Below are 16,050 nucleotides of genomic sequence, written 5' to 3'. Positions count from 1 at the left end.
TGTGTAATTGACTTTATATGAATGTTTTATAAGTAAGTAAAAAAGAAATGAGGGACCTAATGAGAGTTGCAACCAGAACAGATGAACAGAACACCAGAAATTTTAGAACAATCATGTATTGTTTGAAATGCAGGGAGAAAGAACAAATTCCTGAGACAAAAAAACAAAACAAAACAAAACTCCCAACTTTTTGAAGCTTATTTATGCAGAAATAGAAAATAAATATCTGCTGATAACATTAAAGCCAACAAATTAGTAGTAAAAAAAGTTATTTAAAGGTTTGAAGATTTTTTGTGAAAAAAGAATAGGTTGGAATGAATCTCAGCTCAGTGTTTGAGGCTGATATAAATGTGATACTAAAACTAGGCAAAGGGGCCGGGCACTGGCGCTAGAGGTAAGGTGTCTGCCTTGCCTGCACTAGCCTTGGACGGACCTCGGTTCGATCCCCCGGCGACCCATATGGTCCCCCAAGCCAGAAGCAACTTCTGAGCACATAGCCAGGAGTAACCCCTGAGCGTTACTGGGTGTGGCCCATAAAACCAAAAAAATAAATAAATAAAATAAAATAAAATAAAACTAGGCAAGAACAATGAGGAATGTATGACCAGCTAAAGTATCCTAAAAAATAAAAGTATTAATCAACTACATGTAGCAATAATGATGATTTAACATTATAAAATCTAGTAATATAAACTATATTATTAATAAAAATAAAAACCCATATAATCAAATAACTCAGGGAGCTTTTGGGAAAGTTCATTAATGAGAGAAAACTCTTCCTTAGCCATCTACGTAGCGTCTACAGAAGCCTACAGCAAACATTGATTTTAACAATATTTGGCAAATATTATAGTTTCAGTAAAATCTGGTAAAACCACAATAAACAATTCCTTTAAAGCTGGGGAAAAGTCAGCAAGTCCAAATTCCTACAACTCTTTAAAATGGACATCCTAAGCCAGGGGACCTCAAACTTTTTAAACAGGGGGCCAGTTCACTGTCCCTCAGACCATTGGAGGGTCTGACTAGTAAAAACAAAACTTATGAACAAATTCTTATGCACACTGCATATATCTTATTTTGCAATGAAGAAACAAAACAGATACAAATACAATATGTGGCCCGCGGGCCATAGTTTGAGGACCACTGGTCTAAGCAATGAGATCAGGAAGAGGCAGGCTGAAGGGGAAAGGAAGAGGTATAATAATTAGTTAAGAAATTCCTACTTATAGAAAACCTTGCAGACAAAATCCAAGTGAGTCTATAGATGCCTGAATACAAGCTCATTAGCAAACATCACTATTCATACATACCAGTCAGACTCTAATAAAAATTTTTTTTCAAAGGGCTGGAGAGACAGTACAGTGGGTAGGGTGCTTGCCTTGCATGTGCCTTACCAGAATTTGAATCCTGGCATCCCATATCCGATATTGTCCCCCAACCCTTCCAGGAGTAATTGCTGAGTGCAGACCCAGGAGTAAAGGCTGCACATCTTCAGGTGTGGCCTCAAAACGTTTTAAAAAGATTTTTTTAAAGATTACATTTTTAATCACAGAGAAAATCATCTAACAAGATATGTGCAAAATCTTCTTTGGAGAAAATGATAAAACTGATTGAAAGACAATAAAGACAAACTCACAAGTTTTATGAGTGAAGAAAGGTACCCACTTCTCTCCCTTCCCCAATACTTTACAAACCCAGTGGGGCTTTATGGAGCGTAACATTCCTCTCATAGATATTAACTGGTTCCCCAGTTGGAAGAAAGAATTTGTATATTCAAGTGAGCAATTTACTTTAGAGTCAAATTTAATAGAACCAATCTAGAATGGTAAAATCTGGTGAGGTAAGGGTCTGAGGACAGGATGAACAGAGTATTTTAAAGTGCCTATGCATTTATGGGGCCTTGTATTTGACTGACAAAGCATTTAAGTGAGTGAAAATGGGGCCAAACAGCTAATACTATAGCTAAGGCATTTGCCATGTGTGCAGACAATTCTGGTTTGTGGTCCTTGGAGCATCACTAGGAGTAATTCTGAGTGCAAAGCCAGAAGTTAGCTTTGTGTAAAGCAGGGTATATTCCCCTCAATACCTACCAAAAAAAAAAAATCAGTGAACAGAGGATGGTGTGGACTTGGAAAATGGTGCTAGGACAATTGACTACCCACATTGGAATTAGATGAGATTCACATTTGCCATTATACACAAAAATAAATGCTGGGTTTTTTTTTTGTTATTGTTTTTGTTTTTTCGGGCTACACCCGTTTGATGCTCAGGGGTTACTCCTGGCTAAGCGCTCAGAAATTGCCCCTGGCTTGGGGGGCCCATATGGGACGCCGGGGGATCAAACTGCTGTCCTTCCTTGGCTAGTGCTTGCAAGTCCAAATTTCTACAAATTCCTTACCTCTAGCGCCACCTTGCCAGTCCCAAATGCTGTGTTTTTATAGTGCCTCAAGATGGACATAATTAATACTATTTAAAACAAAGCAGGTAAGAGGGACACGAAGAGACTATCATAGTGGTCTCAGCTCTCTCATACTGGAGCATTAAAATTCATTCTTCAGGAAACTGTATTTCTTTAAACCGCTACAATATGATCACACTAGGAAGGATCTGTCTCTTAAAAAGATACATTATGCAGGGGCCTGTGTGATAGCAGAGTGGATAGGGTGTTTGCCTTTCACTTAGCTAACCCAGGTTGGACCCCAGCATCCCATATAATCCCCTGAGCTTGCCAGGAGTCATTTCTGAGTGAAAAGCCAGGAGTAAAAACCCCAAGCACCACCAGGTGTGGCCCCAAAAACTGAGAAAAAGTAAAAAGATTCATTATGCAAATAGACTGGGAAAGAGCAAAGAGGGATGAAACAGAGGTAAAATGTCAAGACAGTTCCAATGTTTAACAGGACTTTGTTTTGAGGCAACCTCAAATAGATGATCATCACTTCTGGATTTAAGTATAAACATGAGGAATAAGTACTTACAGTAGAGTTGAGCCAAGCAGCAGAAATAAAGTCAGATCAGACTTCTACCAAAGGCCTAACCCTTTTGAGTTTAAATTAGTTTTATTTAACCTTTATTTATTTATTGGTTGTTGAGTCACATCCAGCTGTGCTCAGGGGTTACTCCTGGCTCTGCACTCAGAAATCACCTTGACAGGCTGGGGGCACACATGGATGCCAGGAATCGAACCAGGTTCCTCCTGGGTCGGCCACATGCAAGGTAAACACCCTACTGATGTGCTATCACTCTGGCCCCAATGAGTTCAAATTATTAAGTACTGTTTCTAAGTGTATCTGAAAGTTTGCCTTGTTCTGTATCTCCAATCAGCTGAGAGGGAGTTTTGTTTCTTTGCTGGTTTGTTTTATACAACATTGGCTTTGCATGTAGGACTCCATTTGGTTTAGATCCCAGTCTCCCTAGGGCTCCTGACAATCTTCTAGCAGTGGTCCTCAAACTATGGCCCACGGGCCACATATTGTATTTGTATCTGTTTTGTTTCTTCATTGCAAAATAAGATATATGCAGTGTGCATAAGAATTCGTTCATAAGTTTTGTTTTTACTATAGTCAGACCCTCCAATGGTCTGAGGGACAGTGAACTGGCCCCCTGTTTAAAAAGTTTGAGGACCCCTGTGAGGAAACTCCTCAATCCCTTCTTAGCATAGAGTGAACAGTCTTTGAGCGCTGCTGGGTGTGGACATTAAATTCAAATTTTTCTTGTGTTTGAAACACAAAAAAATCTGCTCAGATAACTCACAATTGCCAAACAAGTAACACATATGTGTTCAGAATCACATTAGCAACATATAAGGAATGGATTGGTGAATTTAAATAGTTTCTTGTAAGAGCTGGGGATGAAACCAAATGGGCATGTGTACGGCCCTTGGTTTGATCATCACAGCTACAAAAAACCAGACTTTTATATTAAACTTAGATCATTGTATTTACCTTTACTTCTAGATGAAGTTGAAAAAGCTTAAATAAGGGCTAAGAAGATAAACTCCAGTGGTAGTGAATGTGCCTAACATTTGTGAGACCCTAAGTTCATTTTTTTTGTTTGTTTTTAGGCCACACCCAGTGACACTCAGGGGTTACTCCTGGCTCTATGCTTAGAAATTACTCCTGCTTGGGGGACCATATGGGATCAAACCAGGGTCCGTTTTAGGTCAGCAGCGTGGAAGGCAAACACCCTAACGCTGCACCACCGCTCCAGTGCTTCTATCCCCCATACCACCATGCCCACTGATTATGCCCCAGAGCAACGTCTGGAGGGTCCCTAAAAATGGTCTCAGTGGAGCTTCAGGGCTAACTTTTGGCTTTAAGCTCAGAGATCACTTCTGGCAGTGCTCAGAACATATGTGGTACTGGGATTCAAACCAAGGTCTCTTAGAATTTGTGGAGGAGGCTTGGGCCACACCTGGTAGTGCAGGGAACTTAATCCTTCCTGGTCCTGTGTTCAGGGAATCACTCCTTATGGTGCTTGGGGGACCATTGGTGATGCTGGATACTGAACCAGGGTTGGCTGTGTGCAGGGCAAGCCCTATATACTCTCTCTGGCCCTTCACTCCAAATTTAAAAAAAAAAGTGGGGAATAGAGCAACAGTACAGTGGATAAGGCATTACCTTGCATGCAGCTGACTTGGGTTCGATCCCTGGAAACCCATATGGTCCTTCAACCACGCCAGAAGTGAATCCTGAGTTTAGAGCCAGGAGTAACCCTGGAACATCACCGGGTGTGGCACAATTCCTCCCCTGCCCCCCCAATAAAAGGGCAAAAATAGAACACCTTACTAATTGCATACACAAATACTGAAGCTAGCCTGAAATCCAATGAATTGTTGTTTTGGCACTACACTTAGAGGTGCTGGGTGTGGAAAGTAACTACTCTCAATTTGATGCTTGGGAGTCACTCAGTGGTAGAACTTGGAGGACTTTGTAATCCTGGGGATGAAATCTGAGCCTCCACATTCCAGGCATGCACTCCAGCCCTGGGAGCTATCTTCTTGACCCCAAAGAAGTATTTGATTTTTTGTTTGTTCTGGCTTGGGCAAATACTCAGTGGTTCTGAGACACTGATCAAGCCAACCACTCCCAAATGCAAATCATGTACTCCAGTCCTTTTTGTCATCTCCCTAGAAAACATTTGGGGAGGGGGCACCAGATAATGTTAAGTTATTTACCTTGTCTACCTACCTAAATATTCTGGCAATATTGGTGCAGACATCCTTGTCATCCAGGTACTGCTCCATCACTGTGCATAGTTGGGGAAAGGCACTAAAGCTCAGCAACTTACTTCTTGCTATTGGTGAATCAACCAAGTGTCTCAATGTAGCAGTTATCTAAGATAAAGCAGGTTTGCATTCTTTTGTAAAATGTAAAAATACAGCAACAAGAATCAGCATAACACAACTCATCCTATATATTTCATTGTATCTGCAGCTAAACTGCACCAGTCATGTCTCTCCTACCAGACAGGTGGACAATGCACAAGTAGCAGGAAATGAAAATAAGAAAAGCCGACTTTGATGTTAAGGGAGAATATTTAATCTGCATGCTAATAAGCAATGTATATGCCAAAACAACAGGGTTAAACTCAACCTGTAAATTTGTAAGATTTTCAAAAGATCACACCCTGCCTCCAAAAACCTGCCACATCAGTTCTTCAAATTAGAAACTTTATATTCCATATATAACCAAAAAAAAAAAAAAGATTGTTTCCCCATGGTTTTGATGACTCGAGATTACATGTCAGGTGGTGCTCCCTCAAGGTTGTCTTCCCCTTTATTTGTGCTCACGCACAAACCTGGATGCAGTGTGTCCAGAAATTGCTGGCAGTGAAGGGGATTACAGACAGAGAGCTGCCATTTTGGTGCTGGGTGCAAGCAGTGGCCCCAGGGCTTGAATCTGGGGCCTTTATGCCTTTCAAGGTAGGTGTTCTAAAGCACTGAGAAGGTCCGATGGGCTCTTTATTCCATATTCTTACAAGTGGTGCCAAATAATACCAAGAAATATTTGAAAACCATCTTATTCTCTTTCAAGAGGTTACTTTTAATAGCACATAAATTTGTTTTATTTATTTATTGGTTTTGGGCCATACTGCTCAGGGCTCACTCCTGATGTGACTTAGGTGACATATGCAGTGCCAGCGATTGTAGTGAACTGGGGTTGACCATATGCAACTGTACCATCTCTCTGTACTATCTTACCCACTGTACTATCTCTCTGGTCCAAAATAGTCTTTTGTAAAATACAAAGACAACTCAGGAAAAAAAAAAGCTTTCCAATCTCCCTCTCATCCATCTTTCCTCCCTCCCTCCCTCTCTCCTTTCCTTCCCATCCTTCCCCCCTCCACAGTTGGCCCTCTCACCAGCTAAGGTCAGATCACACCCAAAACAGATTCTTCTCATCAGCCAGGATGATGGTACTGGATTCCCTTGCGGAGGCACTGTCGGGGCCAATGGCCTAAGTTTAAAATCCCCCAGCCCTCCCTGACTTCAGAACTTTCATGACTTGAATCATGGATTCAATTATATGACTTGGGCACTGATTTCTCATATACAAATATAAAATACAAATGCAAAATACAAAGAACTGCCTTTAAAATAGAGAAAACAAAACCAGTGCTTCAACTACAAATGTCCCAGTCTTCCAATTCAATTTGCCTGCAATTCTGTCGATGCCTCCCTGAAAGCTTCTGTATCCAAAGTGTTGGAGGAACACGGAGCAGAGCAGTGCATCTCAGAGCTCCAAAGCCTTTGGGGTAAGGAGGAGAATCGGTGCAGGTATTCCAGGCCATCCCAGCTGTAAAATGGAAAATCCTCCTCATCCAACTCTGCCTCTACTTCTCCTTCCCTGGACTCAGACCAGGAGCTCAGGCAGCTGGTTTACATCAATCTGAGCAGTGACTCAGCCTTTTCCACTCAGAGCCAGAGACCACAGATGCCTCTGTAAATTCTCACCCGAGCCCAAGCAGCTGGACCCTGTGGGAACCTGCAGCACCCAGTTCCCCATATAGCACCCCTCCCCCACACTCCCCACATGGCACCTCATCCTCCATGTGGTGCCCCATTCCTCCAAGCCCCCGCATAGTGTAGAACCCCATTCCCAACATAGTAAGGCTCTGTGCCCAGGCCCAGTGTCTCACAGACATCTCAAGTCATCTCAAGCCCGAGTTATCTCAAGACATCTCGGGCATCTCAAGCCCGAGTTATGTTCTTGATTCCTCTTCACAGCTGAAAGGGCATATCTGTCAGCCAAACAAACCACTGTTTTCTTAGGAGCTACCAGTTTCAGCTTGGGTTTTCTCTCCTTCTGTATCCCCCTTTCACTTAATTAGAAGAAGGAAAATAGCTCAGGGTTCTTTGGTTATACACACAAAGTGTTATAAGGACTGGTGAGAGCTCAGTTGGGTGGAATGTTTACTTTATATGCAGGACACCCAGGTTTTGACCCCTGGTGCTGCATGGTCCCCTAAGCGTTTCTGGGACTGGCAAAAAAAAAAGAAAGAAAGAAAGAAAGAAGAAAGAAAGAAAGAAAGAGAAAGAAAGAAAGAAAGAAAGAAAGAAAGAAAGAAAGAAAGAAAGAAAGAAAGAAAGAAAGAAAGAAAGAAAGAAAGAAAGAAAGAAAGAGATGTGTGTGTGTGAGAGAGAGAGAAAGAGAGAGAGAGAGGGGGCCAGAGAGATAGCATGGAGGTAAGGCGTTTGCCTTTCATGCAGAAGGTCATCCGTTCAAATCCCGGCGTCCCATATGGTCCCCCGTGCCTGCCAGGAGCAATTTCTGAGCATGGAGCCAGGAATAACCCCTGAGCACTGCTGGGTGTGACCCAAAAAACCACAAAAAAAAAGAGAGAGAGAGAGAGAGAGAGAGAGAGAGAGAGAGAGAGAGAGAGAGAGAGAGAGAGAGAGAGAGAGAGAGATTGGCCACACACCTGAGAAACACATAAAGGGGCCAGAGCAATAGGCAGTTGCTTGGCATGTGGCCAATCTGGGTTCATTTTTTGGCATCTCTTGAGCATCATCAGGAGTGAGCAAGGCAGGAGTAAGGCTTGAGTATTGCCCAGTGTGGACTAAAATGCCCTTCTCCCCCCAAAACATTAATATAGAGAGATACTTTCATGCAGGATAGCACCCTCAGCTCAGCCCCAGACCTCACAGGCATCCTAGAATCCTGTCTTCTCCTTTCTGTCACCATAAACCTGACAGGCAAAGTGCTCTTTGCTCTTTAGCTGAGACACTGTTTCCTGCCCACTGCTTAAATGGCCCTGTATGACCTGCTCCTGCCAATCCTCAAATTTCACCTCAAAACCTGTCTTGTGAGGGGAGCTGTGGATCTATTTAATGTTTGTTTCATGCCTAGCTACATACTCTACTTCTGTGAGGGTGGATCCCTTCTTTGTTTTTTTGCTATGGAGACCCTGGGGAGGAACCCTGCACCAGATACATCGCAGCTCACTGCCATCAACACTCCCAACCAGCAACTGAGTGTCCAGGACAGAGTAGGCTCTAAAAGCAGGAAGTTGTCAGTCCCTTTCCTAGGGAGATGGGCTCTAAGGTGTTTTAAGGAGCTGAGAAATGTAACAACAGTGAATGAAGGAGAAATGGACCTTGGGGAAGGTTTGAGCTGCTTGTGCTCTCTTGACTGTCCTGAGGTTGAAGTTCTTCTCTCCCACCCTCAACCCCACCTTCTGGCTGTTTTCACTCAGGCCTGCCTCAATTCTTTCCAGAATTAGAGTCACCCAATGGGTTCCTTCCTATCTCCCCACTTTTGGTGGATTCCCCACAGGGGCTCCCTCTCATCTTCAGATGAAACATCTAACAGCCCACTCTTTTCTTTGGAAAGGCCTCTTCCTTCTGGGGGCTGCCCAAGAAGGACTCACATTCTACCTATGAGCTCTCAAGAACAGTTCACTCTCAGGCCTTCTTCTGCCTTACCGCCTTCCTCTGTGTTGTCAACTCCCCTTCCCCAATGCCATTATCAGCCTTGAATGTGGCTCTCTGCCCCATATGACCTTTCTTCACACTTCTTTCCCTATTTCACAATTGAATCCTGGTGGGGAGGGACAGCCCAGAACATCTTGTCTATGACAACACTTCTCAACCACCCATCACAGCCAGAACCACATGCTTTGGATACCTTCTGGTCCTTGTGAGCTCTAGTGTTCACCTCCTCATGAACCAACCAAAATGGAACTCTGCTCAAAAAATACAGGATGCCATGAGCACAGCAGAAGAGGAGGAGGCAGAGTGGAGAAGGAAAGGAGAAGGGAAGAGACAAAGGAGACAGAAAAAGTGACTTTCCCCTGGAAGCAGCAGTGTCTGAGGCCTTGTGATCACTCTGAACTGAAATCCCAGGGGAAGCCACCCATAGATGTTGCCATGAGCACATCACATACACCCCCTGCCATCCAGAGAGTTTGGATATGCTCCACTGCTGTCCCCAATGGATGCTGAGTAGGGACAAGTGAATTAATTTTCTGGGGGAAAAAGTAAAACCACCAGGTAGAGGATCTAACTGCTAGATATAAGTCAAGACTGATTATAAGTAAGTCCATTTGACTCTCAGCTTTGTGCCAGTGTTGGAGCTCATGGCAAATATGGAAAAACTGAACATAAAATGCCCAAGAACTCTTAATACCAGATATTCACACACACACACACACACACACACACACACACACACACACACAAATGAACGCTGCATGCTATGGAGTTTATTTGGTTTGGGCAGGGGGAACAGATAAACAAACCCTCCTTTGGTAGTAGAGCTTGGGGAGTATACCCACTTTCTTAATTTTCTCTCCTAATGCATAGTGCTCCTAAATCTGCTGAGATAGGCACATTTCTGTTTCATTGTTCAGAATCTTCTGAGTTGTCCCAAATTCTTTTTTTTTTTTTTTTTTTTTTTTTGTGGTTTTTGGGTCACACCCGGCAGTGCTCAGGGGTTACTCCTGGCTCCATGCTCAGAAATTGCTCCTGGCAGGCACAGGGGACCATATGGGACGCCGGGATTCGAACCGATGACCTTCTGCATGAAAGGCAAGCGCCTTACCTCCATGCTATCTCTCCGGCCCCGTCCCAAATTCTTTATGAAAAGAAAAAAGCAATCACTGAGTGGACAGATGCTTTTATGGCTTCTTAAAGACTCACTAGGACCATTACCAACTTCTCTATTTTGGAGGGCTGCTCCCAAGTTATGCTCAGGAGGCAGAGGGCCATTCCAGGAACTCATTAGCCAACTTGACCAGTAGTTCATTGAAAGGGTCAAAAGATGCAGTGCTGCTTGGTTCCTTTGATACTAGGGTTACTGGGATTTCACAGCAGTGCTGGGGGACCATAATTGGTACTGAGGATGGAATCAGGGTCTGCCGCATATGAGGCATGTGCTCTAAACACTACCCCAGCTCCCAACTTCTCAAGGGGGCTGCCAAGAAAGAGCATACTGAAAATCATACTATGGTGAAAGAAATGTTTTCCTTTGCATCTCCTACCTATTGTGCCATCCCAGTGGACAGAGAGACAGTGACAGGAGCAATTGGCAGGTAAAAAAAAATGAAGACAGAACCGATAAGCCACAAAGATGAAAAAGTATCCTTGCTCATCAGCAGTTGTCAGGTGAAGTCAAGGGCAGAAGTGATCTGATAATTCTGGTCATATACCAATGGAGAAATGTCCTGGAGGATCTATGCTTACTGGTCTCTTAATGATACATGATTGAGCTATACACTATTGTTTGTGGGATTCACTTTTCCTAAAACTTCTCTGAATGAGTGTCTTTGAATTCCTAACTTCAATGAGAGAACACACCAGCCTGGCAGCCCACATACTGCCTGCTCAGAACTGGGAGCAATACTAGTTTGGAGATGGAATAGGTCCCATAGTCAATCAGAAACTCCAGGAAAGACCCCAGATAATATGGCAGCACTGTCCCATCTCACACTGAGGGAGTTGCAGCTCAAAGTTTGCAGTGTGCATTGAACACTGGAAGAACTGTTTTTGGAAGTGGGGCAGAGATGGCTGGGGCCATTCAGGGGTGCTCAGGGCTTACTCCTGTCTACACTCAGGGAACTATAGGCTCTGGGATCAAACCAGGATTCGCCATATGCAAGTCTTACCTTCCCCCTTTAGTACCTCTGCAGAAAAAACCATTTAAAATTTTAAGTTTCTATATAATTTTATATACTGTTGTGAGGCCACACCCAGTAATACTCTAGGGCCCATGGTAGCAGGTGAGTCCAAAGGGGCAGAAAGTGGGAAAGGCACTCATGAACTTCATCCTCAGATACCCTCCATTTTCAAGGAAAAATTATATTGGGAAGTAATTAAATCATGTATAAAAGAGCATACAACGTGCTTAATACAGAAAAGTTAGTACTGAAAAATCTTGAATTAGAATTCAAATGGCTAGGAGGTACTTGATTTCAAACAATGTTTCAACAATTAATTGCCTTGAGGCTCCTCCTAACTTCTTCAGACAGGCCAGTTCCCCTCATTCTCCCATTACTACCTTCCTCTCTAGTGTAAAGGATGGATATAAAGTGAGAAGACCTAGTTGTGGCCCTGAACTTGCATGCTGACTGCTTCCTTTCTTTCTGAAGGACCTCTCCTTGTTTCTTTGTCTTCTTCCTCAAGAAGGGCCCTTGGTTCCCAGGAAACTTACTACAGTCTCCTGGGGAAGGTATTTAGCTATTACAGTTACCCCATACCAAAGGGGCTTGTGGTTCACAAGCCACCCCCATTCAACTCCTGTTCGGATCTTCCTTCTGAACTTTTGGGACAGCCCGGGAACTTTGCCACCAACCATGAAATTTTTTCCTGGAAAGTTTTCCTAATTTAGAAAACAAAAACAACATAAACAAAAAAAGGGGCCAGAGCCCTAGTACAGGCTCTGGCCTTGAAGACAGTTGCTCCTTTTGGTCCTTGGCACTGTTCATGGTCTCCCAAGTACTGATAGGAGTGAGCCTTAAGTGGTCTAATTCCAGTCCCTATCCCAAGATGACAACAGCATCTATCTTTCAGAGAAATCTTTGGAATATGATACATCTGGATTATATATATTTGGTTTTTGAGTCACACCTGGTGGCACTCAGGGGTTAATCCTGGCTCTGTGCTCAGAAATCGCTCCTGGCAGGCATGGGCAACCATATGGGATGCCGTGATTCAAACCACTGTCTGTCCTGGATCAGCTGCGTGCAAGACAAACATCCTACCACTGTGCTATCTCTCTGGTCCCTGAACTATATATTCATCACACGAGTTTGAAAGTTAATATATAAGCTCATCCAAAGTTAGCATCATGATTTCTTCACTTAAATCATTGATATTTTTGCCACTTCACTTCAATCATTGATATTTTTGCCACAGACTAGAATAGTGACTGTGGATTAAAAAGCAATCTTATGGGCTTGAGCTCATTGGCACACTGACTCACCCTCCCACCCCAAATAGTAGTTAGGATTGGAATGGAAAATCCCGTTTTTCAGATAAAAAAGCTGTAGCTCAGAAAGTCCACCAGCTTTCCAGGAGGCAGGCAAGCTGGGTTCTGATTTCTTGCCTTCTCGAAAGTCTTCATTTCATTTCCCAATCTTCAGAAATATCCATAACCCAAATCCCTGGAGCTTTATCTCAACTTAACTGCCAACTGCAAAATGGTTCACTGCCCACTAATGATGTGAGAGAATAAACACAACCACTAGCCCGCCAGCACTGTCAAATGATTTAAGAGCAAAGCCACACCATTTTTCAACCTCAGCACAACCATCTCCTGCTATTAATAAAAGCACATTTATTTGTTTTTGGACCAGTGCCCAACTGAGACCACTAGATGCCAAAACCAGAGTCTATGTGGTCACCCAAGAAGTTTCATATTGTCTCATATATGGTCAGCACAGTTCGAGCAGAGACCAAAGAAACCAATGACAAGATGCCACAAAACCATGAGCTTAGAAAATTCCCAAGCATTTTACTGAAATGAAGATATATGGATGTGAATGCAATACTAATTCATCTGGCACATTCCTGTGGTGGGTTTCCAGTGCAGCAGGAGATACACTTTGATCCCCTCAAAGCCACCCATACCCCCTCTATGAGAATCTAAAATTTGCCTGTTTATACTTCTTTCACCACTGTCTGCCACTGTGTCTCTTTTTACTTTAGTAAAAAGAGCAAGTAACTGAGAACTGTTTTTTTCAAGCTATTCTATTATATGGATCAGTATAGATGACACTTTGAATGTCACATTAGCTATATGTTAAAATAAGGACAATGACTCTGAAAAAGACAATGCATTATGAATAACTAAGTAATAATACCAATTTTCACAATTACATGGTCAAAGTTAGTGACATTTCTTTATTGCTACCACTAATGTCTGTCTACAGTGAAGAGATGAAACTGAATAGATATGACAGCAACTGAAAAGCAAATGGCTCTCTCCAGACCTGGTAAGCACAGGGATACTTTTTTAAAGTTACAGTTTAAGTAACATGATTACAATGTGTTAATATGGTTATGACTTTAATGACCAGTAACTGACCCTTCCTCACCACCAAAGTGCCCAAGACTCTACTACTGTCCTTGTGTTCCATTAGTCCATTGTTTCATTATCCCCACCCCAATGGCTAATTCTCTCATAACTGTTGAGCAAATGATTATACTTTTGGGTATATCTTTTTTGGGGGTGTCTGGCCATATTTGGTGATGCTTAGGGGTTACTCCTGCCTCTACACTTAGAAATCACTCCTGGCAGTTCTTGAGGAACCACATTTATAGGATGCTGTGTATTAAGTCCAGGTCAGCCATGTGTAAAGCAAGTGTCCTACCTGCTGTGCTACTTTTTGGCTACTCTGGGTATATCTGTATAAGAAGAAAACCCCTCAGGTAGAAACAGCTGTCTCCTCAATAACAATTACAGCATCCAAAACATGGCAAGCCTAAGAAGCAATACCAATGAATGTTGCACTGGTGAAGGTGGGTGTTCTTTATATGAAACCCAAGTATAATCATATTTGTAATCAAGGGGTTTAAATAAAGATATTTAAAAAAGAAATAATTCAAATAATTCAGATGTCATACTCTGGTTAACTGCACTGTCCTCCTGTTGGCTTCCTGGTTTTCATCATGTGCTTTGGTTATGTAAGACCTCACCACTGTGGGTGGGTGGTAGGTGATGGGCACACAGGACCTCTGGTACTATTTCTGCTACATCTTACATATCTATACTTAGTTCAAAAGCAAAGTTTAAAAAAAAAGTCAGGCACACACACATACACAAAGAAGACACTGTATATTCCATTTATGTCAAAATCTAGAACAGGCAGAGCCTTTCTATGGTGAAGGAGATCAGAAAGAACTGGTTCACTTTGAGGGAAGGACAGGAGAGTGAGAATTAACTGGGAAGACATTTCTGAGCCCACAGCAATCAGTATCAGGATCGGTGTAGGTTTTGTGCTTTACAGTTTTGTCAAAACTCACCAGATAAGTAGAAACTGAGCAATTCACTTTATTGCAAATTATATGCCTCAATTGGAATGAGGCATTACTGCTTTTAGTTTAAGTAAAAATTTTCTTCTATTTATCAAGTCCCCAATAGAATTATTTGTAGAAATTTAAGTTAAAAATGCAAGCATGGGGCCAGAGAGATAGCATGGAGATAAGGCATTCACCTTGCATGCAGAAGGATGGTGATTCAAATCCTAGCATCCCATATGGTCCCCAAAGGCTGCCAGGAGCGACTTCTGAGCATAGAGCCAGGAGTAACCCCCGAGCGCTGCCGGGTGTGATTCAAAAAAACAAAACAAAACAAAACAAAACAAAAAAGCAAGAATGGGAATAACTCTGTCCCCATTTTGTAGGTGCCATTTTGGGCTTTCCCAATAACCACTAAAATATGCCATCAGGAAAGTTACTCCCTTGATTCTAGTTTTCCACTCTGAAAGGGTGGGAAATTGGGTTAAGTCAAGAAATGAAGTTAACAGGCTTTTTTGCTGCTGAAATGCACATGCTCTTAATTATTAATTATCTAACAATTTTATTTATTGCTACATTTCAGAATGATTAAATGTAATATTAGAAAGCAAGATTTAAAGGGTCACTATCACCTTGGCACAATCCGTATTTTTAATGTAAGTCAGTTACTGCTTCAAGGAACACCAAACCTACTTAAAGTTCTCTCTCAAGCCCTCCAAGTCCTCAGGTTGAAGAGGAACTGCAGCTGAGGCCTGGAGTCCATTTTGAACCCAGAGCAATATGCTGTTAAAGTAGCATCCCTTGCCAATCGCGCTTTCTCTTTAGCTCTCTTGTCCACATTGGTTACCAAAGCCAGAAAACAAAACAAAAATTTAAAAAGCAACTACAACTCTGTCCTCTTGATTTCCTATAATAAATTTCTTTTTGATTAGAAAAAATTGCCTTGAGGCTGGAGAGACAGCACAGCAGTAAGGCATTTGCCTTGATTCAGCGGGCTGGGGAGGGACCTTGTTAGATTCCTGGTTTCCCATATGGTCCTCTGAGCCTGTCAGGAGCGATTTCTGAACGCAGAGCCCTGAGTGCCGCTGGGTGTGGCCCTCAAACCAATAAATAAATTTAAAAAAAAGAAGAAGAAGAAATTGCCCTTAGAGTTTCAAGTTTTAGAAATTCTGATTTTATTTCCATTGTTAGGTTTCAGATGAAACCTGAGAGCTGCCTAGTATGAGAGTCACCTAAAACTTAGAAAAGAAATTTTCTTTTCTCTGTTTTAAGTACTTTATTTCAACACTGTGGTTTATAAAGTTGTTCATAATACAGTTGTTTCTGGTATTCAATGTTCCAAGAATAATCCCACCAACAGTATAATCATTGTCCCCAGTTTCCCACCTTGGCAGGCACAGAATATTTATTTATATTGTTTGTTACAACTAAATAGTAATAGAATTATTGGGAAAACGTCATTAAGAAAACTTGTGAAAATTGTTGTATTTCACAATAGGGCCATTAAATCATTCTCTAAAGATTTCTAAGCTCTTTGTTGCTAGCTGAGCATTCTGTGTTGTTTTGTTTGGTGAGTTTAGGTGGCTTCTATGAAT

General features: G+C 42.2%; 1 protein-coding gene across 1 annotated transcript in view; it reads right to left on the bottom strand.

Moving 5' to 3' along the window:
* Positions 1–16,050, bottom strand: part of ARMC2 (armadillo repeat containing 2) — a 153,062-nt gene that overhangs the window by 37,768 nt on the left and 99,244 nt on the right. Inside the window, exon 11 of the mRNA XM_049771233.1 lies at positions 5,187–5,332. Coding sequence (XP_049627190.1) covers positions 5,187–5,332 — 146 coding nt within the window. The remainder of the gene's footprint in view (positions 1–5,186; positions 5,333–16,050) is intronic.

Source organism: Suncus etruscus, chromosome 4 (assembly GCF_024139225.1).
Source record: "Suncus etruscus isolate mSunEtr1 chromosome 4, mSunEtr1.pri.cur, whole genome shotgun sequence".
Lineage (NCBI taxonomy): Eukaryota > Metazoa > Chordata > Mammalia > Eulipotyphla > Soricidae > Suncus > Suncus etruscus.
Note: the sequence above shows the minus strand (reverse complement) of the source record. Positions and strands in the feature narration are given on the sequence as shown.